At 33.0% G+C, this 27,380-nt stretch overlaps 1 protein-coding gene across 1 annotated transcript; it reads left to right on the top strand.

The window, feature by feature from the left end:
* The first annotated feature begins 260 nt into the window (after positions 1-260).
* Positions 261-26,851, top strand: LOC128157825 (uncharacterized). The gene is made up of 14 exons (XM_052820467.1): positions 261-827; positions 1,371-1,478; positions 1,804-1,881; positions 2,651-2,806; positions 3,017-3,239; positions 5,640-5,728; positions 6,660-6,779; positions 11,773-11,892; positions 12,626-12,745; positions 16,497-16,607; positions 18,893-18,970; positions 22,202-22,357; positions 22,550-22,772; positions 23,106-26,851. Exons 1-14 carry the CDS (start codon positions 774-776, stop codon positions 23,132-23,134), a joined length of 1,665 nt encoding a protein of 554 aa, XP_052676427.1. The 5' UTR covers positions 261-773; the 3' UTR covers positions 23,135-26,851.
* The last annotated feature ends 529 nt before the right edge of the window (positions 26,852-27,380 follow it).

Here is a 27,380-nt window from a genome sequence, read left to right as displayed (position 1 = left end):
TTGAAACAATACTGTAACTCTCGTAACCCTTTTGATACACATATGAGAAATGCAAATCATAATTTGTATTCAATAATATATTATACTTTTTTATACTCCATTATCTGATGATTTTGTTTGTCATAATGTTCAGTTTTTAAAAAAATTGCCTTTTGGGTAATGCGACATAACGTAAAGCCTCATCGCAAAGCGAAAGTAAAACCGCAAAGCAAAAGTAAAACCGATCGCGGGTTGCTAGAAAACAGAACGAAACAGAAAACAGAATCATATCGGAATCAAACTGTTAACTATCGATAAACTGTATTTACGGTACCAGTATCTAATTAAGTGACATATTGTGTGCTCTTACCAATATCATTGACGGAGCACAATATAACGTGTATAGACCAAAAAAAAAACCAAAAACCAAAAACGTGGAACTAGCTGTCGCTGATCGAAGACAAGTCAGAACTTTTGGATTTCATCACTGTTGACTACATTGAGCAAAAGATGGTTTGTAAAAATTGACTCAATCCCACTGTCGATCAACTTAACCTGGAATTTGATTACAGAGGTTTGTGTCTTTAATAGACAAGCCGAGAGGCATGAATGATTAACGCTAACGACTCCAGAGAGAGAATTTGATGTTGAGCAGGTTGAAGTTGTAGCTACGGACCTCTACCTCAAACAGGGATCTAGTAGGCAGAAAGAACCCCGTATACTAGTTCTAAAAGGAAGAGGTACTCCCAAAGGACAGAGTAGGCAAAAGCATTGTACTAAAGCACCAAAAAAGAATGGAGAAAGCATCCGGTCAGAGAAACAATGCCGCCAAGAAAGGCACAGACGATGTAAGTCAAGGTCATCCTGTTTGTATACAAAAAGATGTTAACTATTTCTGTAAATATATTGAAATATCCAAAAACTGGACAACAGGCACGTAACACTGGTAATTGAGAGGATGCAGCTTACCCAAAATCTTGACAAATCAACAAACAAAAAACAAACAAAAAGATAAGGGAACAACCTCGCTAACCTTCATCTCCTAACTTCTAAAAAAGAGGTGGGGTCGGGGTTATATTAAAATTCAAGAAAAAGGTTTGGAATGAGCAAACAAACCCCAATGGAATATACCTAAATGATGCCAATATTTATTAAATCATAAAAACCGAATGCTCCAATGTTTTTAAGAGATTCCAGAAACACTGTAGAAGTTAATTAAACTAACTAACTAACTAACTTACTAACTAACTAACTATATATATATATATATATATATATATATATATATATATATATATATATATATATATATATATATATATATATAAAGCATCGATACAAACTCTAAGCATACAATGGATATCATCATATAAATTATGTTTTCTTTGTAGAGTTGCGAATATATTATATTTGAGAAGTTCAATCACAAGAGTGGCAAGGAGTTTGAGTGTATGTTCTCAGATGGAATGAGGTTTTACCTAGAAGATTGCGAATCAAAGGTAAAGAATCACAATCTGTTAATAAATGGTAAGCCTGTAATAAGTGATATAATGAAAATAAAAAATAAAAAGGAATGACATTTCTTGGTTTTTTTTTTTAGTCCAAATGTTTTTGAATAAACCAGAATCTATCACTTATTCTAGTCGGGCTTAGCCAGAATCTCCAAGTTAGTAGATTAATCTAGTGTTTAACATCAAAGTGAAATATATATTAAAAATTAAAAAGAAACGTTGAAGAGCTCTGTTAATAGATATAAAAATATTACCATACTCCTTATCATCTGATTTGGTCTTTAAACGATTACTTTATTTAATTGAATTACAGAAATGGCAACCATTCCCTAAGAGATGGTACAACGAAGGTTTAATCATCACAGAAAGAATCAAAGCTAATAAAGAAAACGTAAGATTGTTAAAGTGGAATGTCGCTCTGATAACTTCTGTAGAACATAATCTCACTTTAATTGTGCCTGTTAACTCACAATTATTAAGGCATGTAGAAATAAGGGAGGCGATGCTGGGTCCAAATTTATGTTTGAAGAAGATATTTATTTAAATTCAAATAAAGAAAAAGAAAATTTGAACGGAACGAACTGAACTCTAACATTTAGCAGGGGGTAAAAAAGTAAATAAAGCTTTTACAAAAAATTGCAAGAAGCGCATCATATTGATCAAATTTTTATGAGGCAATATCTACATGTATACCCCCTCCCCCGATGAATTAATTCTTTTAAAAGGACAACTAAATTTTTGTTATACATTTTTAAAATTTTGTTAAATACATGTACATTTAATATTTTAAATTTTTTGCTGCGGTGGTAAAATTTTGCTTTTCCTTATCACTATGTCTAGTTTTCCTCATATCATGATTAGACATATCATCAATTATTGAAAAATCTAGCAGGGCTTCATCACTTCAACTGTGTTTCATCTGAATCCATTGATAATGACTTTGATGAAAATCAATATGAAATTTTTAAAGAAATAGATTGTGAAATTAAAAGCAGATTGACATTACACCTTAAAATATTTGAAAGAAACATACATATTTACCAGATTTAAACAAGTGTCATTTTATTACTTAATCAGCAAACTATTTCAATAAAATCCACACAGCCTAAAATATAAATGCAGTCTCGAGACGTATCCTTTTACGTGAATATATTAATCAGGGGGACATTGAACAGAAGGAACAGAAGCAGTCTGAGGTAGCTGGGATCAGGATGTCAGGATGTGGGTCCAAACTGCAATTCTCCAGTGATCATGACGACAGAGAAGGCGTGCTCAATCACCCCGAAAGAGGCCGGATCTCTACCTTTATATTCCAGGTAACAAACAGCTTGTAAATAAATAAATAAATAAATAAATAAATAAATAAAGACAATGCATAGGGTGATTCAGACATAATGGAGTTTATTTTATCTCTTCATTACGCTTGCTTTGTTGTATTTTACTACCGCATTTATTTTAGAAATTAATTTTTGATTATTATATTACATTTTATACACATAATTACCAGTTTCATGACTTCTTTTCAGCGGAAGCACAACATCCACTGCTTCTACGACCACACCCAGGGCCAGTGGATGAGGCTGCCCATTGGGTGGGAGCTCCATCATGAGATGGTAGGTAAGCTGGTGGACCAGGTGGAGGAAGCCCTGCCCACCTGGGGGGACAGGCAGGACATCCTGGCTCTCCTTCGGCAGTGTAACTACGACCCTGACGAATGCATTTCGACATATCGCTATCTAGAAGGGGACCGTAAGTTGGATATATTCTGCAAAACATTTAAATTCATAAAATTGAAAGTTCCGTTGTGAATTTGTAAGACTACATTGTTGCCGATACGGATGCCTAAGTCCTGTGGTTACATTATGTCAGTCCGTATGTTAAACACGCCAAAGGATCATCTACGCCAAAATTTGGTGATTTGCATATAAACACTTTATACGGTAAAGAACTACTTAGATACTAGTACATGAACACCGAAGTCCAATATTGTCAGAAATTAAACATATTTGACATTTTTTGACGCTTTGTAGAAGTTATCGGTAACCTAAGATTATTGCAGTTCAATGAAAATTAAAGATGAAAGCGTTAGACAGTTTCCACATGGTTACGTTTTCGAAAAAAGAAGAAATACAGCTAGCTTGATATCCATAAACTTTGTTTTAATGAAAAATCAATTATCAAATATTTTATCTTTAGAAGTAAAATACATATATGTCTATATATTTTCATTTGAAACTTTTCTTAAAAATATTTATTCTAAAGTTAGCAACGACCAACCAGTCCTATTTAAGGTGGTATGGGACATCTGGTAATATTAATGTGGATTATAGTACTATAAAATTGAAAAACTTTCACCGGTTAAGAATTTTCAAATTTTTTAATATTTAACAAAAAATAACTTTTAATAGTATTTAAAAAGGTAAAAATAGTAAAACCCCTAGCGAGATTCGAACTTATGACTAACAGGTTCGTTGTGAATCCTCTAACACACTGCGCTACGGAGTTAGGTGAATATTTTGGGGAAAAACTATTTATATAATTACACTTTATTTTATTGTTTAATTCTGTAACCGAGCAGTAAGGAAATCCAAAAGACAGCCGTTTCGTTTAACAGATTTATTAAACGTTTTAAAGCATTGACCTATAAACAAAGAAAAATACATGAGACAAAATACAATTTTACATGTACATTCAATTGTTTTAGTTTCGATATTTCGTTGATAAAAAGCAACCGTTACTTCAGTATTCATTTATATGGTAAAACATATTTTTTTTTAGCAATTTAATAGTAGAACTTACAAACAAGTTTCAGAAATTACAATGGCAAGATTAACTACAAAAATACGATAGAGTATAAACCTTGCAATTAAAATAATATGCCCAAATCACTATCATGGTAATAAAGAAATAAATAACTAACATTCCACAAGATGCAGCTGATATACACTGGATTGTCCGACGTCGTTGAAAATGAAATACTCCCCAATTTGACTTAGTTTAAACTGTTACTTATACTAATAGAGAATCATTGGATAATGTTATGAACCAACCATACGCGAGCAATTAAACTTTAGATGAATAATATTTAAGAATACACTGCACAAAACGAAAATAGAAAATCCAAAAACGAATAAATACATATGAAATAGATAGTAATAAATCTGTTCTACCATATTTCGATAAACAATACGTCACGACATGGAAGTGTCCCATACCACCTTAATTAAACAAAGGCACGTTTGGTTAAAATAGTAATCCTATTTAGTCTAGTTCCATCTTTTTTATCCCCTATTTATTTTTTTTTTGTATTTCGAGCAAAACCATCATATCATAGGGGCATGGTAACGATTTTAGTCGAAATTTATTTTTCTGTTTTTATTATTTGCAATGCTTTAAAAATGCATTTCTAATGATCAAATGAAATTTGGATGCCAGTCGTTGAGTTTTAAGCAAGATACAGGGCTCACAATTCCTCCTCATGTAAATAAGGCTCGTGCCCTGTTTTTGTTTACATGTGTTCAATATACCAGTAAAAATCCTTTTAAAGCTGGTTTGTCTATCTTATTATTCATTGCATAAATAAACAGTTCCTAACGATTAACACATTTATTTTAGGTCTAACCAAATGACACTCAAATTTTTGTTGCCTATTCAAAATGTCTTACTGAAGCATTGTAAACATTAAAATCGAAAAAATAATTTTTGATCAAAATCGTGACCATGTCCCTTTAAGGGTCATTTAATCGAGCCATTGCATAAAGGCTATCTAAACACTATTCGAATTCTTTAACGAATCATCATGTTTTGTTGGGACAAACCTTTTTGTGCGTATTGGTCTCGATTGTCAGACTTTAGCGACTGCATTTTAAACTATCGGACTTAAGCATGTAACAACATCGGACTTCGACGTGACCATCGGACATTGCTGCTCAATCACACTCTAGAATCCTATACATCTTTCTATAATTCTTGTAAATGGTTATAAATGCCTTACTGTCAATTAGGATTTTTTGAATCCCTTAAAATTATCAGTTAAAATATGTAAAAGTTTGGTTTAGGACCGCAAATAAAGAAATGTAATACATTACTCAAGATTTTTTTTCTTCATTTAGAACCACGAATGAATTTATTTGACATTTAATTTTTTAGTCTGGCTAAATCCCCCAAAAACTACTAAAGAAGCAAAAACTGCCGAAGAGAAAGAAGAAACCGTTGAAAAAACTAAACTACAGAAGGAGGTAAGTTTAAAATGTCAAAGGCCAAAGTCTAATTACCGTACAACCGGTAATTTTTACAATGTTTCAATTTTCTCATATTTTTGGGCGATAACTTTTACATCGCAAAATATTAAATACGCAGTAATTATATCAGGTATAATTTCAATAAGGAATTTATTACATCGGAAAATGGTGACTGACAAATTTAAAAAGTTACTTGTTTTCCCCATTTCCGCAAATTTTGAAACCCCTATATACGGTACATGCAAAGAAGAATAACGGAACTGACTTTTTGAAGAAAAAATTATACCTATGAGAACTTGTCAAGAATTGAAAATTATATATATTAAAAGTTTGTTTAGACAATCTAATTTGATCCCTCTTACTAACATTTCACTCTTGTATACACTTTAAACTAACGGAATGCTCGTTTTATAGGAAATTAGTCTTTAATATCAATAAATTGCTTCTGATTCGTAGATTCGTTGATGTTACTGTAGTTGTACATTTGCAACTCTGAAACAAGGGGACGTCATAATTGAAAAGCAGTCTAGACAAGTAAACATTAGACGCACAAATCTATCAGTTTGCTAGCTTAACAGATACAAGCATTTGAGTAGTAGAAATAGGTAGAACATCTGTAGATTAATTGCTACAAGCAGCGGAATTTAACAAGAGATCGTTTGATAGAAATAGACTAAACTCAAAATTTAACTCCTCTAATTTTATGTTATATAACAGGTTTTTGTTTTCAAATCCTTCATTTTTCTGTAGATTTTTTATCTAACACACAAATGTTGACTGTGTTTTGGGGCAACATTGGTTATTTTATACCACTTTAAACAAATATATTGTCGGACAATATGTCGTCCCTCAAGGGCTTACATGATAGATATTGCCCTCAACCCTTTTCAATAAAATAATAATGATCAGCAAACGTAATCATCTTTAGGTCAACGAAAAAGTAGAAGAAATTACATTTAAAGAAAAAGAAAACGAGGAACAGGGGGCTCCAGTAATGGATCTCGAACAGGAACAGAAAACAGACACGCAACTACCAAAGTCCCCTCAGGTAAGTATCGTAGATAACAAATCCAAGATAGCCATGCAATCATCCCACACTTTGGGGAATGTAGCGACCTACTCAACAGTCCGTGGGCAGGTATCGACCAAACTTAAACAAAAATATGGCAACCAAACACTCTTTGGTAATTTACGATGATTCCATACTATCAGACATATGTTAATAATGACACATAATAGTACTCATTATACCCAACGCAAACGGAGTTTGAAGGGTATATAGGAATCACCTTGTCCGTCCGTCTGTCTGTCTGTCTGTTCAATTCGTGTCCGGTCCATATCTTTCTTATGGAGAAACATTGGACATACTTACTTCACACAAAGAATGCTTATGACCTAAGGGTGTGTCATGACCTTAAACCAAGCTTATTTGGGCAAGGTCAAGGTCACTGACAAAAAAGTGCAAAATTCGTGTCCGGTCCATATCTTTCTTATGGAGAAACATTGGAAGTTCTTACTTCACACAAAGTTTGCACATGACCTAAGGGTGTGTCATGACCTTGAACCAAGGTCATTTGGGCAAGGTCAAGGTCACTGAAAAAAAGTGCAAAATTCATTTCCGGTCCATATCTTTCTTATGGAGAAATATTGGAAGTTCCAAGTCATACAAAGATTGCTTATGACCTAAGGGTGTGTCATGACCTTGAACCAAGGTCATTTGGGCAAGGTCAAGGTCACTGAAAAAAAAGGCGCAAAATTCATTCCGGTCCATATCTTTCTTATGAAGAAATATTGGAAGTTCCAAGTTCACACAAAGATTGCTTATGACCTAAGGGTGTGTCATGACCTTGACCCAAGGTTTTTGGGCAAGGCGAAGGTCACTGGCAGATAAGTGCAAAATTCAGGTCCAGTCTATATCTTTCTAATGGACAAATATTGGAAGTTCTTAATTCACATCAAGATTGCTTATAACCTGAGAGTGTGCCATGACTTTGACCCAAGGTGAAATGAGGAAGTTCAAGGTCATTGTTTAAAGAAAAATTGGGCTCAATATACCAATAATTTAAAATGTTTATATTAAATGGCTGCTTGACATTCGGATTTTTGTTTGATTCAAATCATGTTTGTTAACATATGGATGCAAATGTCTTCATGCATTAACAGTTGACTTGAACTTAAATGGAATTTAAAGAATAGAAATTGGTTTGTGTAATCATATTAGCATTAATAGTTTAAAAAAACTAGACTTTGACCCGTGCATGCACGGGTTGACACATTGCATCTGATATCGGACATTCACGGAATAGATACATCGACACACCGCATTGTTGATTTACATAACCAAGCTTTAAGCCTACAATAATGCTATAATGTTAATTTCACTACACTCTGATCAGTTAGAATAATCTAACTGTCTCGGAACAGGCCACCAGAGTTAAAATGTCTCCCATATACCATATATTATTACTTATTAGGTTTGTTACTGGCTGTTTAAAGAAATTTGTGGGGTCGGTAAAGTCCATAGAAGGCGAGGCGGAGCCGAGCCTTCTATGGACTATACCGACCCCACAAATTTCTTTAAACAGTCAGTAACAAACCTAATAAATGTTTTGTTTTGTCGAGGACCTAAAGTTTGATATGTAAACAAACGTTTGTGTAGAAAATCAGTTCAAATAACGTTACGTCCGCCATGTTGCCCTATAAATTTTGACGCTTGCCTTTTAACGAAATTTGTAAGGCAGCCACGTGACGCGTTTCATCCAATGACGTCGCGACATTCTAGTCCGAGGCAAAACAAATACCATATATATGTAGCAGAAAACTGCAGAATCGCCCTGAAACGATTTTGGAGAAAATTAATGAGGCTGCATTGCAAAAAACAGTCAAAATATACATAACAAACCATTTTGAGGCAGTAAATACCTTTCATCTAAAAATTTAATCCATATTAATGAAGAATTCGACACTTTTTCACCAACGTTTTTACTCGCTTTGAATTTACACACATGTTGACATTCAGAACTCTCGGGATATAGCAAATTTTCAATGAAAATGTAAACGTATTAATTTTGTTTTATCGTTTCTGAGTTTATCCATGCAAATGTGATACTGTGGAAACATAAACTAAAGAGCCCCCCGTGATTTAGCGTGAATGTGAAGCATATGCGCAAGAATGTAAAATCCAAAAAATCCTGATGATTTCCGGATTTTTTAAAGGAATTTTCGTTGATTATTTATTGGCGAAGCTTTATTGAAAAAAATAAAAACAAACTGGTAATCTTCAAGTACCAATGATGTTTAAAATGTATAAAACAAAAGACAGTATTCTTCCGATTTCTCGGTATTAAAGACCAAAACTTCGAGTTTATAATTTTAATATAGTTGTATAGATAGAGCAGTGGTTATATATAGAAAATGGACGGTGATATAGATTCATCCAATAATTCTATAATAGAAAAAATACATGAGTTATGATTTTTTCTTAGCGGGGGTATCAATTGTGAGCTTGCTCACAGTACCTCTAATTAAACCAAGAGAGCCAGTAACTATCTTAATCTCTGAAACTGGTAAAAAGATGGCTTATTTCGTTGAACCATCTCATATAGGTTACAACTAACAAATGTATACGAAATATCAAGCAAGAACCCATATTTCACAAAAACAACAATGTATGTAACAGCCAAACCAAACTCGAGGTGTCCAAGAAGCGTATTTGACAAAGCACTCGCTTCTCGACAGTGGTTGTATGTGATATGGTTTGGCGTTCGCCCGCTTGGACACAAGGGTTCTCTCCGGGTTCTTTTGCTTCTTCCTACACCAATGACCCCCTCGCGCTAACATCCGTGCCAACGAGAGATATTAATATAAGTTGTAGAACTTGTTTATAAATCGTTGTAAAATAAATAAAGTTCAGTTCAGACCCCAAATGATGCACGTTAAGGGATTTGTGCAGCCATCTTGTACATTTGAGCATTTCTTGAACTGGCTTGTTTCTGCCCGAAACTGTCGAAAGGTGTTGCCAGAATGTATAAAAACAATGATTAATAGATGCTATATGTTGTTTTGTATGTAATATACAAGAACAGGGCAATGCCCTTTTAATCACTTAAAATACCTGTCGAACTGCGCAGGTACAGACGTATTTTAAATATTTAAAAATCTAAAATATGAAAGGCGGTTCATATTAATGATATCAAAAACCGATTTATGATTTTGAAGTATTTCCTGCTTAGAAAGGCTGCTAAGTAGGATTACCAATATAGACTAGAAACCTAGTTCTTTCAAAATGCAATTAGTATAAACTGCCTTACAAACAAAGATAATGTTGTTACATGCCTTGTCAGCAGGGACCAGTACATACTGATCGTACAATCTATTTAGTTCTTTTCTCACTTCTGCTTTATTGAAAAAAGAAGGATAGATGGTTTACATGTGGCCTCTCAGTCGTTCAATACGGGATTTTGCTTTTAACCCACTCTGACAAGATGTCAAGGTCTTCTTTTTCAAAATTGACCAATCGCTTGGCGTAATCTTCAACAGAATTCATGATATGTATTCAATTACGACGCCATGTGAAGTATCTAGGCTCCCTACATTTAGGCCCTTTCATAATAAGTGATCTTGGGTCTTCGTTTTTTACTATACATCTATTAACATCGCCAGTAATGACGTAGGACTATAGTTGTAGAATTATCTATGTTCGATATTAAGGTCTTGTAGTGTTTGTTTGTAATTGAAGAGTTTTGAAGCAATAGTTAAAGTATAGTTGTAGTTTTGTGATTAAGAATATTACTAATATATCCTTGTTGGTAACTGTAATAATGCCAGCTCGTCCGAAAAAGTATTGTATGATCAATGTTTTCTAATGTCGACTAGCTCGAAATAATACCAGGATATTCCAACCATTTCAATAAATTGCTTCTGATTCTTAGCTTCGTTGATTATATTGTAACTGAACCTTTGCGACTCCTAAACTAGGTCACGTCATAAAGGAAACCAGTCTACACAACTAAACCACGGACGACCGAATGTAGCGGTTTGCTATAGCTTAACGGATACAAGGATTTATACCATCTGTAGCGTAATTGCTCCGAGAGGTGGAATATGACAAGAAATCGTTTGATGTTAAAGATATTTTTAGAAAATGGATTCAGCATAAAATTAAACTTGTTCTTTTTTGCAAAATTACAACCATATGTTTCCAAACACGTCCTTTGTTAGTAGTTTTGCTCTTCTATCTATCAAAAACAATAGTTGACTTTGTTTTTGGGCAACATTACTTCATTTATACCCCTGCAAACAAGGTCTGGGAGGGTATAAATGAAAGACCTTGTTCGTATATCTATCTGTCTGTTGGTCTGACTTGATATATATATATATATAATTATATATATATATATATATATATATATATATATTGAGAGTTCTTACTTACCACAAAGGTTGCTTACGGTCTGAGGGTGTGTCTTGATTTTGACCCAAGGTCATTTGGGCAAGTTCGAGGTCACCGGAAATAGAAGTGCAAAATTTGTGTCTGATCCCTATCCATCTTAAAGTTCTTACTTTACACAAAGATTGCTAATGACCTTAGGATGTGTCTTGATTTTAACCTTAGATCATTTGAGCAAGTTTTAGGTCATTGGAAAAAAAATTTCATTGTCTGCGTCCGGTCTTAAAAAAACATGGGCTGTTCGTACTTCACATCACAATTGCTTATGTCATGAACTTGACACAGAGTCAGTTGTGCAAGTTTAAGGTCATTGTTTAAAAAATCGATTATTATTCTTCTGGCCATATCTTGGAAATGGAAAATGATAAGAAGCTAAAATTTGACACAATGAATGCCCGTGACATGTAAACATGTCCTTTGGTCTTTGGTCATTATCAGAAAAATGTTGCATCCATTACTTTCCAATAGAGAAATACTTTAGTTAATATATTTCCTTAGCGTGGGACAATGTTTCTTCCCTGATAAATAATGTCGTTAAAACCAAGTCAAAATTTGCGTAATAAAAATGAACAGCAAACGTTTTCATCTTCAGGTCAACGACGAAATAGAAGAAAATACATTTAATGTAAAGGAAAATGAACTACAGGGGACTCTAGAAATGGATTTCGAACAGGAACAGAAAACAGTCATGCAACGACCAAAATCTCTTCAGGTAAGTATCTTAGGTAACAAACTCAAGACAACCATGTAGTCAACCGACACAACAGTTCCTGGGTAGATTTCAACGAAACCTTTACAAGCATGTGACAAACAAGCACTCTATAATGCGTATGGAATGCAACCATATTAGATTTCAAACAGCAAACAAGATGATTCAGTTCATTGATCTTTATGAATTTAAATAGCTACAACTAAGAAATATACAAAAAAAAATACATACTTTGCATGGAACCCCAAAATTCACAAAAATAACCAGTAATTTATTGACACCTAAAACGGTGTACATTTATAACTTTGGTCTATGCAAAACATGTCGTTTAGGTTACAACCAACTCACAATTGTTTCAGGGCAATAAAATACAAGCAAATAGCGATGAACGCGACAAAACAAAAGTCATATTTCCTAAAATGTCTGGTTGTCACCTACGGAATACAGACGTCAATAGCGCTATGCTCTGTTGTTCTAATTAAAGGCAAAGCAGACGCCACTTTGCTAGTGATATAATCCTTTTTAACTATTGTCTCCTGCACACACTGCTTTGTAATAAAAAACAAATCATATTCAGTGACTTGAATTTTATTTCAAAATCAGAAATTCATGATTATTTTTAATATTTTGTAATCAGTCGCAATACTTTTAGTAGTAGTTTTAAAGCCTTGGTCTGTAAAGAATAATTATCAATACGAAAAGTCTAAATAACATCTGCAAAGCTAACTGTCTTTAGGTCATGGAAGGAGAAGAATTGATTACAGAACAAGTAAAGGAAAAGAAGCGATACTCAGCTGAAGGAGCGGGTCTCAAACAGGAAAAGAAGAAAGACACCCAAAAACCAAAATCTCGTCAGGTAGGTTTTAAAAAAATAAATCGGAGACTGCAATGACTTAATCAAAGACACTTTAGTGTGTTACGATTTTGTTGACGAACCTTAAAATCTTGAGAAAGGCAACCCCAGGCAAATGCAAGAATAAAGAATAACACTGTTGGTTTAACTAAGGCCTCCATAATTATCAGGTAATTAGTAATAAACTAACGGAAAACACTTCACTGAACTCCGAATGTCATACAACTATATTAAACTCTTCAGTAGTTGGCAAGATATGATGCATTGACCCTAAACATCACAGGTAGAATACAAACAACAACCTGAAGAATACTATGCCTGCAACCCAAGCACTACCAACTTGAAGACTGTAACAACCATCCAAGATATCCATGTAGTGATCCAGCTACAGTCGGCGTCCCAAAATGAGCTGTTTATGTTACAAACACCCTTCGATCAATTCAGGGACATGTAACTTAATTATGTAAATATCAAATCACACCTTCCTGTGATAGATGTGCATCAGCCCTTTACGCTTTTTTACATAGTATACTTTACATTAGCAGTGTTTTACAAATTGGCAGCTGACATATGGGATATCATTCTTTCCATGACGTGATTCAAATCGATTTACAAAAAGAAATTAAATTTGACTAAATTCGTTCATGTATTCATAAGACCAGACCAGTATAAGTAACCTAGAGACCCTGCACAGTTTATAAAGGTGGTCAATAACATTAAATCGATTATTTGGAGAAACAAATGATTTTAGCTCACCTGAACTGAAAGCTCAAGTGAGCTATTCTGATCACATTTTGTCCGTCGTCCGTCTGTCCGTCCGTCTGTCTGTCCGTCTGTAAACTTTTCACATTTTGAACTTCTTCTCTAAAACCACTTAACCATATTCAACCAAATTTGGCTCAAAGCATTCTTATGGAAAGATGAATATAAATTGCAGAAATGAAAGAAAAATTTTCATTGAAAGCGGAGAAAACCTCAAAACTGTAAAAAAGGGGGTGCATTTTAAAAAATTTTCTTCTCAAGAACTCCTGAGGCAAATTCAACGTAATTTAGCATGAATAATCCTTATGGGAAGGAAAATATTAATTGCAAAAATTATGGGCTAATTCTGTTTCAAATCGGAGTTTTTACGAAAATAAGTAGAAAGAAAAGGCGTGTTTCAAGCAATTTATAGCATCCATGAGTCTTGGTAAAATGGGTAAGCATGACCGGGCCAGGGCAAAACAAAAGATTGACAGTTATTAATCTGCCAATCTCATTAAAGTTTCAAGATATTTACTGACCAGTATATTTGTATTCGCTGTAAATATTGCTGCAAAATAATGCGTAATTGGAATTGACGATTGCCGATCTGCCCCGGCTTTTATTTTGCCCCGGTCCGGGTTTGCATACCCATTTTTCCAAGACTCGTATTCCATAATTCTAAAACGAGGTTCTTTGTTTAAAGCAGCCATGACACTATATGATAAACGGGTCGATCTGACAATGATGAATTTGTTTGTTGTGCAACAGTCCGTGTACGAAGGGAATCTTTGAAACATGCAAAATACATTGGTGCCGATTTTGTGAAGTAAATAGAGGCTAAATAGTTCAATGCATTGACAGTTTTCACATATGACGGTGGTGTTAGCTTGTTGTGATTTTTGTTTCGTTTTCATTTATGCTTTGCGTTAATCTGGGAACTGTCGTTTGTATTTCCTGATTTTTACGTATCAAATCAAACAGAGACTTCGGTAAATCAAACAGTTAACTGTACCTGCGCAAATTAAGCAACATCTGATGTATAAAGAAAGAACTAAAATGCAATTCATTCAGGCTATCGGTAATTCGGTATCATCTTTTGCGTAATGGTAGAATAATGCAATATGTTTTGTTGAGATGCACGGTATTTTCTAGAGTTTATTCAGTTTAAATAGAGTTTAATATCGCTGACTGAAATATGTAGGTATATACATGTATATGATTCATTTTGAAAAATAAATTGTGTTCTTTATTTGTTATGGTGCATGTTTTTGTGTTTAATTGTTTACATTTTCTATTTACTTGCCATATTTGAGTGTTAAGCTTCGAATTATAAGTAAGATACAGAGATTTGCTCACAATTCTATGTTTGTACACAGATCTGAGGCCATTCATTTTTTTCCATTTTAAATGCCGAATAGGAAATACCAAGTTAAAAATCTTAAGCTGAATGTAATAAACTCATGTGAAAAAAATATAACTCAAAACTAGCAAAATTTAGAGCTCATCTTGCTTATAATTCTACGATTGACGCTGAAACTTTGGTTGATCATTAGAAATTCTATATGAATTAGAGTATGTTAAATACTTGTACACAAAACAATTAAAGAATGATATGCTGTATATAAATACTCTCTGGGGCCCTCTCTTTATATAATGAATAATGTGAAATGTGAGTAAATAAAAACGACATCGTTAAAACAGTTTCCATAGTTCTGACACATTTCTGTTGCGGGGATAAAAGAATTATCGCTATTCCTAAGAAAATATTACAGCGGAAAATTATCCTGGTTTGTAGCCATTTGTAATTTTTGAATAAAAATGAAAATAATGGATGGGCCATAGTAAATTATAGTGATGTGCCTGTCAATATGGTAACAACGGAAAAATCCGGTTATTAAAATGGTGAAAATGGCGGGCGGGCGGCTGCCCTCAAGGATACCCTCATTGTACGGATAACTCCTCTTACAGTTCTCAAGATAGGAAGTTGTTCTTTTGCAGATCAATTGTACATATATCAGAGGTGTGCATATTGCTAGGATTTTGATTTCCGATAATTTGTGATAAAATACCAGCTTTTGAACTTTTTTGGCAAAATATTGCATATAAGGTACTCCATTTCACTGGATACGGGTTGACATGGATTATGGATACAGTTCACATTAAAGAAAAACAGGTTTGCTGTCACATTGACAGCTTTTCACTTGTAGCTCTTTAACATGTCACGTGACAACATTTTTCATTCCAGTGTATTCATCAATCAAGTGTGGGTAAAGTTATAAAAGTCACGAGTGTACGCGAGGTAAACAACAGTCATTTAATTATAATGGAGAACACAAATAAAATTGTTGAATATTTTTTATTTGAGAAATTGAGCGCATTGAGGTGCAATTTTCTTCTTCAAATATATACATGTAGGATTATTTTGATAAAATACAATAACTATTATATTTAAAAAAAAAATACAATAACTAGTAAGTAGTTGAGGAAGAAAATGTACCTATATGCTCTCATATATTTTGATCGCTGTATTAAGTGGGGAGGGGGGGGGGAGGGCAAAACGAAAATACAGGGAAATAGAAGTTATATAACAGTGAACCCCAACCAAATATTTAGTTCTATATCTTGCGCAGGATTTTCTTATTAGTGTAAAAACAGTATTTCATGAAGGTGCAATGTCAAAGATTACGTGTATGCAAAAATAAGTGTAAAATTCGAATACTTTACAATATTTTTTTTTTGTTATTCTACCGAGGGCCATATGGCACAATATCTGTTGAACGCCCATTGTTGCTCAGGTGAGCGATGTGGACCCATGGGCCTTTTGTTTTCATTAAAACTCGATTACTGACGCCAATGATATACTATTTTTCAGTACAATAATCTTTACTCATATTTTTTTAATGAAATTTTACAAAGACTACGAACAATCATAAAAATAAATGTGTTCAAACATTAATAACAGTAAACCGTCGATATTCTGGTATAGATTTTTATTACGTTGTCTTTGTAGATGAGCCATGAGGACATCATATTTGAGACGTTCTATCATAAGAGCGGCAAAGAGTTCCAGTGTATGTACCTAGATGGAATGAGGTTTTACCTGGACGACTGGGGGTCAAAGGTGAGGAATCACATATATTATTTATTGAGTCTAAAACTGTTTGAAATTAAAGTGACGGAAGAATGCATTAGTATGGATAGTAAAGGATCGGTTGTCTGTTACAATGGAATTGATCTATAGAGCTGGAATTGGTTTCTGTCTTTATAAATGCCATATCGATTTCCGCTCCGTTTCTTGATTTTTGGCCATACACAGCGAACGCTGGCATTTGGGTTATAGTTCTCATAATAATAGTGATTGAAAAAAAATTCCACAGTCGTTGTTCGAGCAGAATGAGTAATAGACGCTTTTTTATTTTATTATTTTTAAATTCTATTTTCAGTTTACTCTCTATAATAAGATACATGTACTTTACATGCGTTTATTTACAACCAGGGACATATTAGCAACTATCGAAAGTCTCGGTTGACGCGATTTTAAAGATCGTTTTATGCATCAATTTTTTCTTATTCTTTTGAACATTAACACAATATCCTTTAAAAAATAAGGATTGTATTATTTTACTTCATTCCCGTATAGGATTATAATTATGATGGTGTAATTCTAACATATGCCGTGTCCACAATGACGGGAAAATCGGGTATTTATTTTCCTTATATATCATTCAGTTTTGAACATGATAATTCAATATTTATGAAACAGATCCGTATCAGCAAGAAGAACATATTCATTTGCTTTAATCAGTAGCAATGTTTTTACAAGATTTTTTTTGATATTCGAACTTATTATTCCACAACAATTGACAAGTAAGTTCTTATTTTAATGTCTCTCGTTGATACGGATGCTTTAAGCGATGTGGTACTTAATGTGGGAGGATAACGCAAACTTAGCATTTCTTTTTCAAAACACGCATGATATTTTCTTTAGTAAATGTAATCATGGCAGTTAAGAAGCTGCTAATCCTAATAATGTACAAACGTCCTTTTACAACTATTTTTTTTGGAGATGAAAAATGTCATTGTTGTAAGATGCAAATTATATCAAAAAATATATATATATATATTGTCAGTTATTCATTAAAACAATGCTTGTTGTCAATTGTCTAACCGACTCATCCATTTTTCTAATCTATAAACCTTCCTACTCCATATTTGGTATAAAATGTCACCACTGCACACGTTCTTTGCGAAGAACGAACTGCAAATACTTTGCAGAACTTCTTCCACAATTGTACCATTTCCTATTGATGTTCTCTCTGTAAAAACAAAGGCAAAAGCTGGACAAAATTTTTCTTACGTGGCACCTATTTCAAGTAACACAGAGTGAATGATTCTTGTCGTCAAACATAGCGTACTTACACTAAAGTATAGTGACGGCTGAGTGCTTCCAGTTTACAATAAACTTTGTATTAAATGTTTTCAATTGGAAGAGCAAACGTCCATTAAAGGAAGAAAATAGGAGTAAAATACAAAATGCACAATCCTGTATAAAAATGAAAATAAAAAAGCTGTTTACACAAACCGATAATTTAAAACAGAAATACCGGTAGCATGCCGGTAGATGGAATCGAACAAGGACACAAAAAACGTCCTATGTAATGTAGCCAGCGGTTTAACCTACTGAGCTATCCAGAAGTTACTCATACTATTGTAAATATAGAACACTATTATTGAAATCAGTTTCAAAAAATTTTTGACGGATTTTTGCAAAATTAAACTCCAGCGCCGGGGATGCCCCCAAAAAATTCTACCTTCATTTATTCCTTTGAACTAGACTGATCAAACTTTTTAGAGGCAGACTGGTCCTGAAGGATATCTAGGAAAAAAACCATGCAGAAATATACAGTTTCACTGAGAGAATGCTGTTTTAACAAACTTTGAAGATTAATAATAAAATTGCAAGAGCAATATGATAGGTTCAAAATGCAAATTCGAACAATTTAGAAATATGTACGATAAAAAATAACAAAAAAAACTTTGATTTTAAAAAGTGATTTGTTCCGGGAAATCCATCTCCCCTATCGGTGAATTTAACTGTTTTTCGCAATAGATCCTTTGGATTACGGCAAAAGAAACCCAGAACCTTCTCCGATATCTCGGTTGATGTAGTAAGTAAGAATGTACGTTCACTGTACCACGAGGAAGTCAATACAAATAGTATTTTAACAAACTTGGTAAGATGAAATGTACTATTAAAGATATACATGATTATATTCTTATTAGGCACCGGGTATAGTGCACACAATTTTTAGTTGCAGTTCCCTTACAGTTATATCATCTTCTGGATATTTATGGTTTGTTTCTCTGAAAATAAAATATAATGAATTATTCATCACTGATTTACAGGAATGGCAACCGTTCCCCAAGAGATGGTACAACGAGGGATTACTCAACACCAACTCAGTGGTCAAAAAACAGGAAAACGTAAGATCTCATTTGCAGAAATTTATGAAGTTGTAAAATATAATTATGCTAAAGAAGATTCAAAGCAATATCTAAGTCAGAGTGATGCAAAATGGAAAAAATTAATAAATGCTTTTATTAGTAAAATAGAAATTACTGATCTTTTCTTAACAAGATGTAGCCTGCCAAGTTTTCCAGCAAAGTTACCTACCTTTTATTATAATATAATTACTTCATGGAAAATATTTAGAAATTGTATGAATGAAATCAGCATAAACCCACCCATTTTTACAGAATGCTTGTGGTTTAACAATTTTATATGCATCGACAATAAATCAATCTTTTTTTCTGAATGGTATAAAAATGGAATAATGTTTTTAAAAGATATTATTAACAATGATGGTTCTTTCTTAACTTTAGATGAGTTTTACGAAAAAATTAAATTTAAACCCTCTTTTCTTCAATACAACAGTCTCCTTTCCTCTATTCCAAATAACTGGAAAAACATGTCAAAGACAAAACACATCCTCCCCATAGCGAAGGGAATATAATGCACTCCTTGTCTGTTCAAGGAAAATTTCTACCATTAAGTGAATTAAAATGTAAAGATGCATATTGGATTTTAATTAACAGTTGCAAGGAAATTACTCTCTGTATCCAAAAATGGTCAGAAATATTTGAAGTAGAAATTCCAGCCTCTGATTATATAAAGATATTTAATTTACCTTTTCAGTGTTGCACACAAACTAACGCACAATCTCTTCAGCTCAAAATATTACACAGAATCATAGTACATAACAAGTCGCTTTTTAATATGAAATTGATTCCAAGTCCGAACTGTAACACAGACAACTGTAATGAAATTAACACTATACATCATAGATATTTCCAATGTAGAAGCATACAAATTTTCTGGAAAGATCTAATATATTGGTGGCAACAACATATAGAAAATGTCAATCACTTAACAATGCAAGATGTCATATTTGGTATCTACAAAGTAAAAAATGTTCCACTAAATTATTGTATTTTACTTGGAAAATGCTTTATACATCTAATTCATTCAAAATCTCCTGGCAAACAAATTGAGTTCATTGCTTTTAAAATTTTTCTAAGAAACAAACTTCATGCGAAAGAAAATTATCTTTGTTCGAAGAATCAAATGCTCATTTTTTATGAATTATGGCAGCCAATATTAGTTAACTTATAAACTGTAGTCTTTCAGTATTATATGGATTGTCTTGATTGTTTGAAGATTGCTGATTAATGCTTTGTACCATGTTAAAACTAAGATGCATGTATATTTTAGATCCATGTTAATATTTTAGCTCCATGTCCAAGGTACTCATATATTGATCTGTTTCAATGCCATTTATCATTTATTCTATTGTGAAACGTTTTGAATTATGTTCTAAAAATATATGTACCATGATTGTTGAGCCAATAAAATATTCACTCCAAAAAAAAAAATATTTAAGTCAACACAAACTTAATTGCAAAAAATATGTTAAAAAGTTCATAATCTTGGTTGTATGTTTATTAAAATATAATACTGTAGTTTCATTAATATTTTGTAAGACATATAATACCCTTGATAGGCAATTTCATGAAAATTGGCTCTGTAAAAAAAAAGCTATTGTGCACTTACTAAACAATGTCGTCTATAATATAGCACTTTGCAAACATCATCCATTTTCAATATTATACTAATGAAATTCAAGTAACACTTTTTAGCTCACCTGGGCTGAAAGCTCAAGTGAGTTTTTCTGATCCATTTTGTCTGCAGTCTGACCGTCCATCCGTCCGTCTGTCTGTAAACTCTCACATTTTCAACATCTTCTCTAGAACCACTGGGCGAATTTCAACAAAACTTGGCACAACGCACCCTATGGCAAAGGGAATTCAGAGTTGTGAAAATTTGGAAGCACGACTTTTTAAAAGTAGAGATAATTAAAGTATAATTTAAAAAAAAATCAAAATCATTTTCTTAAGGTGGCTCTATACACACACAGTTTATTCCAATTTTTAAAGAAGACCCCAAAACATATACATACCAAATATAAATCTGATGATAGTGATATTACATGTATTTTTAACGAATTTTTAAAATGTTTGTTCGTGTTTTTAAAAAATAAATTTTAAAAATTTACTTTAAAACTTGTGTGGAAGCATCCTCAGGTAGGGACTGGGTAGATTCAATTTTTTTTAAAATCATGACCCCCGGGGGTAGGATGGGGCCACAACCGGGGAGGGGGGGGGGCAATTTACATTGGAATATATAGAGAAAAACCTTTAAAAATCTTCTTTTAAAAAACCATTTGCCTAAAAAAGCTTTAACTTTATTGAAAGCAACCTTAGGCAGTGTAAATTAAAACTCGTTAAAGGTCATATGAAACGATTATTTTAACACTATAATTTTCTGGTGTGTGGCAGCATAAATACTTGAAATGACTAACGGGTGAATGTCTTTTTGTGGGTCACACAAGGAATGAACATAAAGTGGAAATGGTTGTAGAGAGGAGACCAATTAACCTCCTTCATATTATTTCAGATTTTTAAATCTTTAAAATAAATACATGTATGTAGCTGCGCAGTTCGACATCTGTTCTGAATCATTAAAAAAGGCATTGTCATGTTCATATATGCATAATTTTCAAACAAAATGACATGTGGGACTTCATATTTATTGTTTTTATGTCTTTTGGCATTATTTTTGGCAGAGACAAGCCAGTTCAAGAAATGATTACATTCTTATCCTCAAATGTACAAGATGGCTGCACATCCCCCTATAACATGATTAGATCAATTTTTAATCCATTGCTTTTTATTTATACAAGAATGTCCCCTTGTGTTTAGTATTCTAAAGTATTTACACTCAATAAATATTCCAATGCACACCATCTTTAATCTTTGCATTGAATTTACTTATTGATCACGTCTCGTTAAGGGTTTCCTAAATTTATATAAAAAAAAATCCGTTTTTATGCGTAGATCTTTTCATCAAAGCATGCAGTACTTAGTTTAGAAAGCTCTAATGCGACAGGTACCTGTATATCTTTTTTTCAGAAATATAAAAATATTGAAACACTGACTAGGTGAAATACTAGAAAAGGGTGCTATAACTTTTTGTGATAATGATTACTTTGTAAAACTCTTGATTTCGTGGATTTAATTATCTAAGAAATCTACAAAAGTTTGTGATCAATGAATTAATAGTGAAATGATGATACTAATATTTGGTTCGGTAAACAGGAGAATAGACGTCGTCAACAGCAGCAACAACAGTCTTCGTCCGGGGCTGTGAAGTCCATTTGGCTGCCCCAGGCACAGTCCTCGAGTGGACAGGATGATAGAGAGGGCGTGCTCAACCACCCAAAGAGAGGTCGCATCCCCACCTACATATTCCAGGTAAATCTCACTCAGTTATAATAAAAAATAGAAATGAGGACATTGTAGCAGTATATTTTTAAAGTGGTTGAATAGCTAAATATGGGAAACCCTCGTGTTAAATTAAGTCTTCCTTTATAGGAAAGAGTTCCACAAGCAAGCATTGCCAGAAGATACAATGAAAATATGTTTTCCCCCATCTCTGTTTTGCAGAGAAAGCACAACGTTCACTGTTTCTACGACCACACCCAGGGCCAGTGGATGAGGCTGTCCATTGGGTGGGAGCTCCATCATGAGATGGTGGGTAAGCTGGTGGACCAGGTGGAGGAAGCCCTGCCCACCTGGGGGGACAGGCAGGACATATTGGCCCTCCTACGGCAGTGTAACTACGATCCTGACTTATGCATTTCGACATATCGCTATCTAGAAGGCGATGGTAAGATTATTATATTCTGCAAAACATTTGAATTCATAGAAGCGATTGCAGTAATATTACCGGTATATTTTATTATCTTGTAATTTTTTCGTATCATTTGAAGATCGCCTTAGATACCTCACTGAATTTCTTAAAAGTTTGACCCCCTTTACATTATCAGCTAAAATGTGTATAAAATAGGTCACTCTGTCTCATTAGAACAAGCAATTAAGGCATTTGGCCCCATTCACAAAATCAGCTATGTATAACACGTATCCATAATTTAGGTTTATGACACTAATTTGACCTAAACATTTTTTTAAAAAAATCATAATTGAATTGAAATTATTTTAGCCTGGTTAAAATCCCCCAAAACACACTAGGAGTCAAAAGCAGCCGAAGGAAGGAAGGACGAAACCATTGAATAACTAGAGTTTAGGAAGTGGCGAGTGGTCAACACTAGTCAGTGATCAGAGTGAAGAGAATTCAAAGAGGTCAAGATGTGGATTCTCTTTCTGTATTTATTAAAACAATAAAGTTATTTTGACTTTGGGTATAAAAGTAGCTAGCTAACATTGCAGAAAACATATAAATTATTTTTGCACATTGATTTTTGAATTCATAGCCCACGTGATGCACCAACGAACTTATTTAATTGTCTATATGTAGATTTATATCCGAGTTATTTAATTATTATCCATAAGAAGTGAGTAAAGGTGCATAAAATTAGTATTTACGATAAGGAAAACTAATTTTCCATATTTGCGAAAGTTACCATAGGTACTAGAACTTAATGGATGTCTGAAGTCAACCTGTGGAAGTCCTTAGAGTTAATTAAAGTAATTTACGCAAAGTCGACACTAGAAGTAGAAAAAAGACAGCAATGGACAGCAATACTTTATTAAGTAAATATAGCTATACTTGAACTCAAGTTAATTTTCGGTCAGCTAAACACTGCATTAAAAATTGGTGTTTTGTCGCGAAAATTTCAGTCTTGTAAATTTCTGTATGAATTACAATCGATTTTCTTAAGATATAAAAGAAGAAATACCTTGTCGTTGCACATGTACTTATTATTATTACCGATGCGTATTATTAATCCAAGATACGTTTTGTTTACGAACCTTAAACTATAGTTTACGATTTGTTAAGTACCATTTTCATCTGTAAAACCATATTTAACGGTTGTTAACTTTTGAATGTTTACGATTATAAGATTTATAGTTTTGGCTGCCATATAGTTTACTTGTGTTATGAGTACTGTCATTTCTAGTAGATTGTTACAATTTTCAGTGAAATGACAGCTTGTGTTGTGTAATGTCAGTGAACAGTGTTACCTATGTCTTTTTAGTGCCGTCTATAATGTTAAGGATTATGTTTCCTCAGGGGCGAAAAAAAATCCACTAATAGGAACAAAAAAACTACTTATTGTACATTGTAGCCCCACTATTGTGGTACTATTTTTCACTTTCAAATAACTAGGTCAATGACCTACTTTTTATGCTAGTGACCTCTGAATGTTTATCGAAAACTTTGTTAAAATTTGTCAAAATTGTCCACCCTTTCCAAGGTTTTCCTTATTTTGTAATTATAAGAGATAATAAAACAATTTGTTCGTCGATAAATGATAAAATACGAAAAGCTTTACTACTTTCATATTTTAATAAATCGTTTTAAGCTCATATGTTAAGTTTATTTTAGTCCGAATTTCCTCTATCAATTTTCAAAATTGTACCCATTTTTGAGTACAAAAATAATGACTAATAGGATCTCCAAACCATTGATTGCCTTAAACTGTCTTTATTGCCGTTAGTCGGTTGACATTAACATTTATAAGGTCAATGATAAAAATTTTCGAGATATTTTGTCTTGAATTGAATATATGTATTTAAAAGAATTTTTAAATTGCGCGTCTGCCAATGATATAAAATTGAACAGGAGTTAATGCAACCATAAAATATGTAAAATGGTATGAAAAACTCATAAAAACTTAACTTTTGCAATTACATTGCAACAAAAAAGTTTTTGAGAGAAAATAAGAAAAATTAAAAAAATAGTCCGAATTTCCTTTGTTTCAATATTAATCTACTTTTGTCGTAGCATATCTTCCTCAAATAAACAAAAGATGGATATCAATATCGATATTTGTTAATAACATTGTTATTTTGTGATTTTAAAACAACTTTAGACTTCAGGTTTTGAACTTTGTAAAAATATTTTGCATATATGCTGTAAACGTTCACTCCATGCTTTCATTCCATGCTGTAAATTGTCAGTACATGTTATAAAGTGACAATACATTGTACATGCTGTTATATATTTGTCAGTTTATATCTATGTGAACAAAAATCTGTTGATGGGAAAATCTTAATAACTTTGAGAACAAGTATATACTTTTGTTTGATTATACCCCCCGCAAAGAAAGTTTGGGGGGGGGGTATATAGGAATCACCTTGTCCGTCCGTCCGTCCGTCCGTCTGTCTGTCCGTCCGTCCGTCTGTCTGTGCAATCGTGTCCGGTCAATATCTTTCTTATAGAGAAACATTGGAAGTTCTTACTTCACACAAAGATTGCTTATGACCTAAGGGTGTGTCATGATCTTGAGCCAAGGTCATTTGGGCAAGGTCAAGGTCACTGGTAGAAAAAAAATGCAAAATTTATGTCCGGTCCATATCTTCCTTATGGAGAAACATTGGAAGTTCTTATTTCACACAAAGATTGCTTAAAACCTAAGGGTGTGTCATGACTTTGACCCAAGGTCAATCGGGCAAGGTCAAGGTCACTGGCAGAAAAAGTGCTAAATTCTGTCTTCGTCATGTCTTGTATTAATGGAAATATTAGAAGCTAAAATTTGACACAAAGCTTGCTCTTCTCAGGCCACACAAAATTATTTTTAGATTCTCATCCCCATCTCCCTGAAAATGGCCTGCCCCGATGAAATTTTTCTTTGGGAAAAAGAAGTGTGGAAGTTTTTTTTTTGAAAAAATCGGGCTTAGTTTACCAATAATTCAAAATGTTTTAATATTAAATGGCTGCTTGACATGTGGATTTCGTTTGATACGAGTCATGGTTGTTAACAGAAGGATGCAAATGTCCTCATGCATAAACAGTTAAATTAAAATAAAATGGGATTAAAGGATAGAAATTGCTTTGTTTACTACTACCTGTATTAGCATTAACAGTTTTAAAAAATAGAGCAGTTGTTATTTATAGAAAATGGGCAGTGAAATAGATTCATCCAGTATTTTCTATAATAACATAAATACACGCGTTATAATTTTTTTCTTAGCGGGGGGTATCAGTTGTGAGCTTGCTCACAGTACCTCTAGTTTGATTTTTACATCGATATTTTTTTTAAAAAGTCCCATCTTCATGATAAAGCTGTTGTATCGTTGTTTAGAGTTTAGTAGGTCTTATGTTTTAAGCAATAAAAAGATTTCAGTTTTAAACTTGTGTTTTCGCTCTCAGCAATTTTGTATGTCAGTTAACAGAATTGAGTAGTTAGTTTAGATAATAGCTGCATTAATTTTTTTAAAAAAGCCCAAGAAAGATGTGTGATAGAGAAGGTGGAAGTTGTCTATTCTTCAATGTTGGTTAAAGTCTATGAACTGAGACAATCGCTGTACAGTGAGTTTTCAGGCTTTCCCACTGTACCAGTACACAAGGTTCACAGTTTTGGCTATCACTTTATGCTGCTTATTATGTAAACGGTCATTTCCTGTAAACCTCCAAATCTTTATATAATTTAAGTAGTTTGATAAATTTAAAGTGACAGCCTGTGTTGTGATTTTTTAGTGCAATTGTATAAACTTAATCTTCTTACAGCTGTCTATAGTGTTAATATTATATTGAAATACGTTGTGAACTGTCAATCGATAAGCATTTTAAAAAAATCCAATGCACAATTTTATCGTTTGAGCATGCTAGTGCAAATACATGTGTACGTGATGTTAAAAAGTTAAAAATACTAAGTGAAGAAACTTGGCAGGGTGTAGAAATGAGTACCAATTAGTTTTACGTAGATGGTCTTCATTAATCACCATTACTGATACATGTATTCAATTCATATAATCGGTTCAGGTGTCTTGAAAAAAAACTTATTAAATTATCTCTGATATTCACTACTATTTGTTGAAAAGTTAAATAAAAAAGTATCACTTAAGGTGGCTTTTTTTGTTTTATTGCAAATACTTTTTTCGCAATCTTGTAAAATACCTGTTATTTATCTACTTAAAGAAACTATTATGACAACATAAAACAAGATTTAATATTGGCACTACCGATAAAAATATTATTGTTTTTTACAATATACTATTGTTTTTGTTAGGTTTCTTTTTCTCTATTTTTCAATATTATTATTATTCTTTTTTTCTTAACATTTTTCTAAAAACTCAAATATCTCGAATATACTACAAGGGATTTTTATGAAGTTTTCACGAATAATACAAAATATCAAGGTCTTTTATCATGTACATTTTTGTTGATGACTTCACTTCCGGTCGGCCGTTATGTTCGTTTTTCTTTTTTTTATAAAGTGATCTTATATTCCCTTTTTCTCAAAAACGATTAAAGATTAAATTAAAGATAGAACATTGAAATTTTCAGGAATAATATATTTTTGAATTCTAA

Source organism: Crassostrea angulata, chromosome 8, assembly GCF_025612915.1.
Source record: "Crassostrea angulata isolate pt1a10 chromosome 8, ASM2561291v2, whole genome shotgun sequence".
NCBI classification, from domain to species: domain Eukaryota; kingdom Metazoa; phylum Mollusca; class Bivalvia; order Ostreida; family Ostreidae; genus Magallana; species Magallana angulata.
This window is presented reverse-complemented; position numbering and strand designations above follow the sequence as displayed.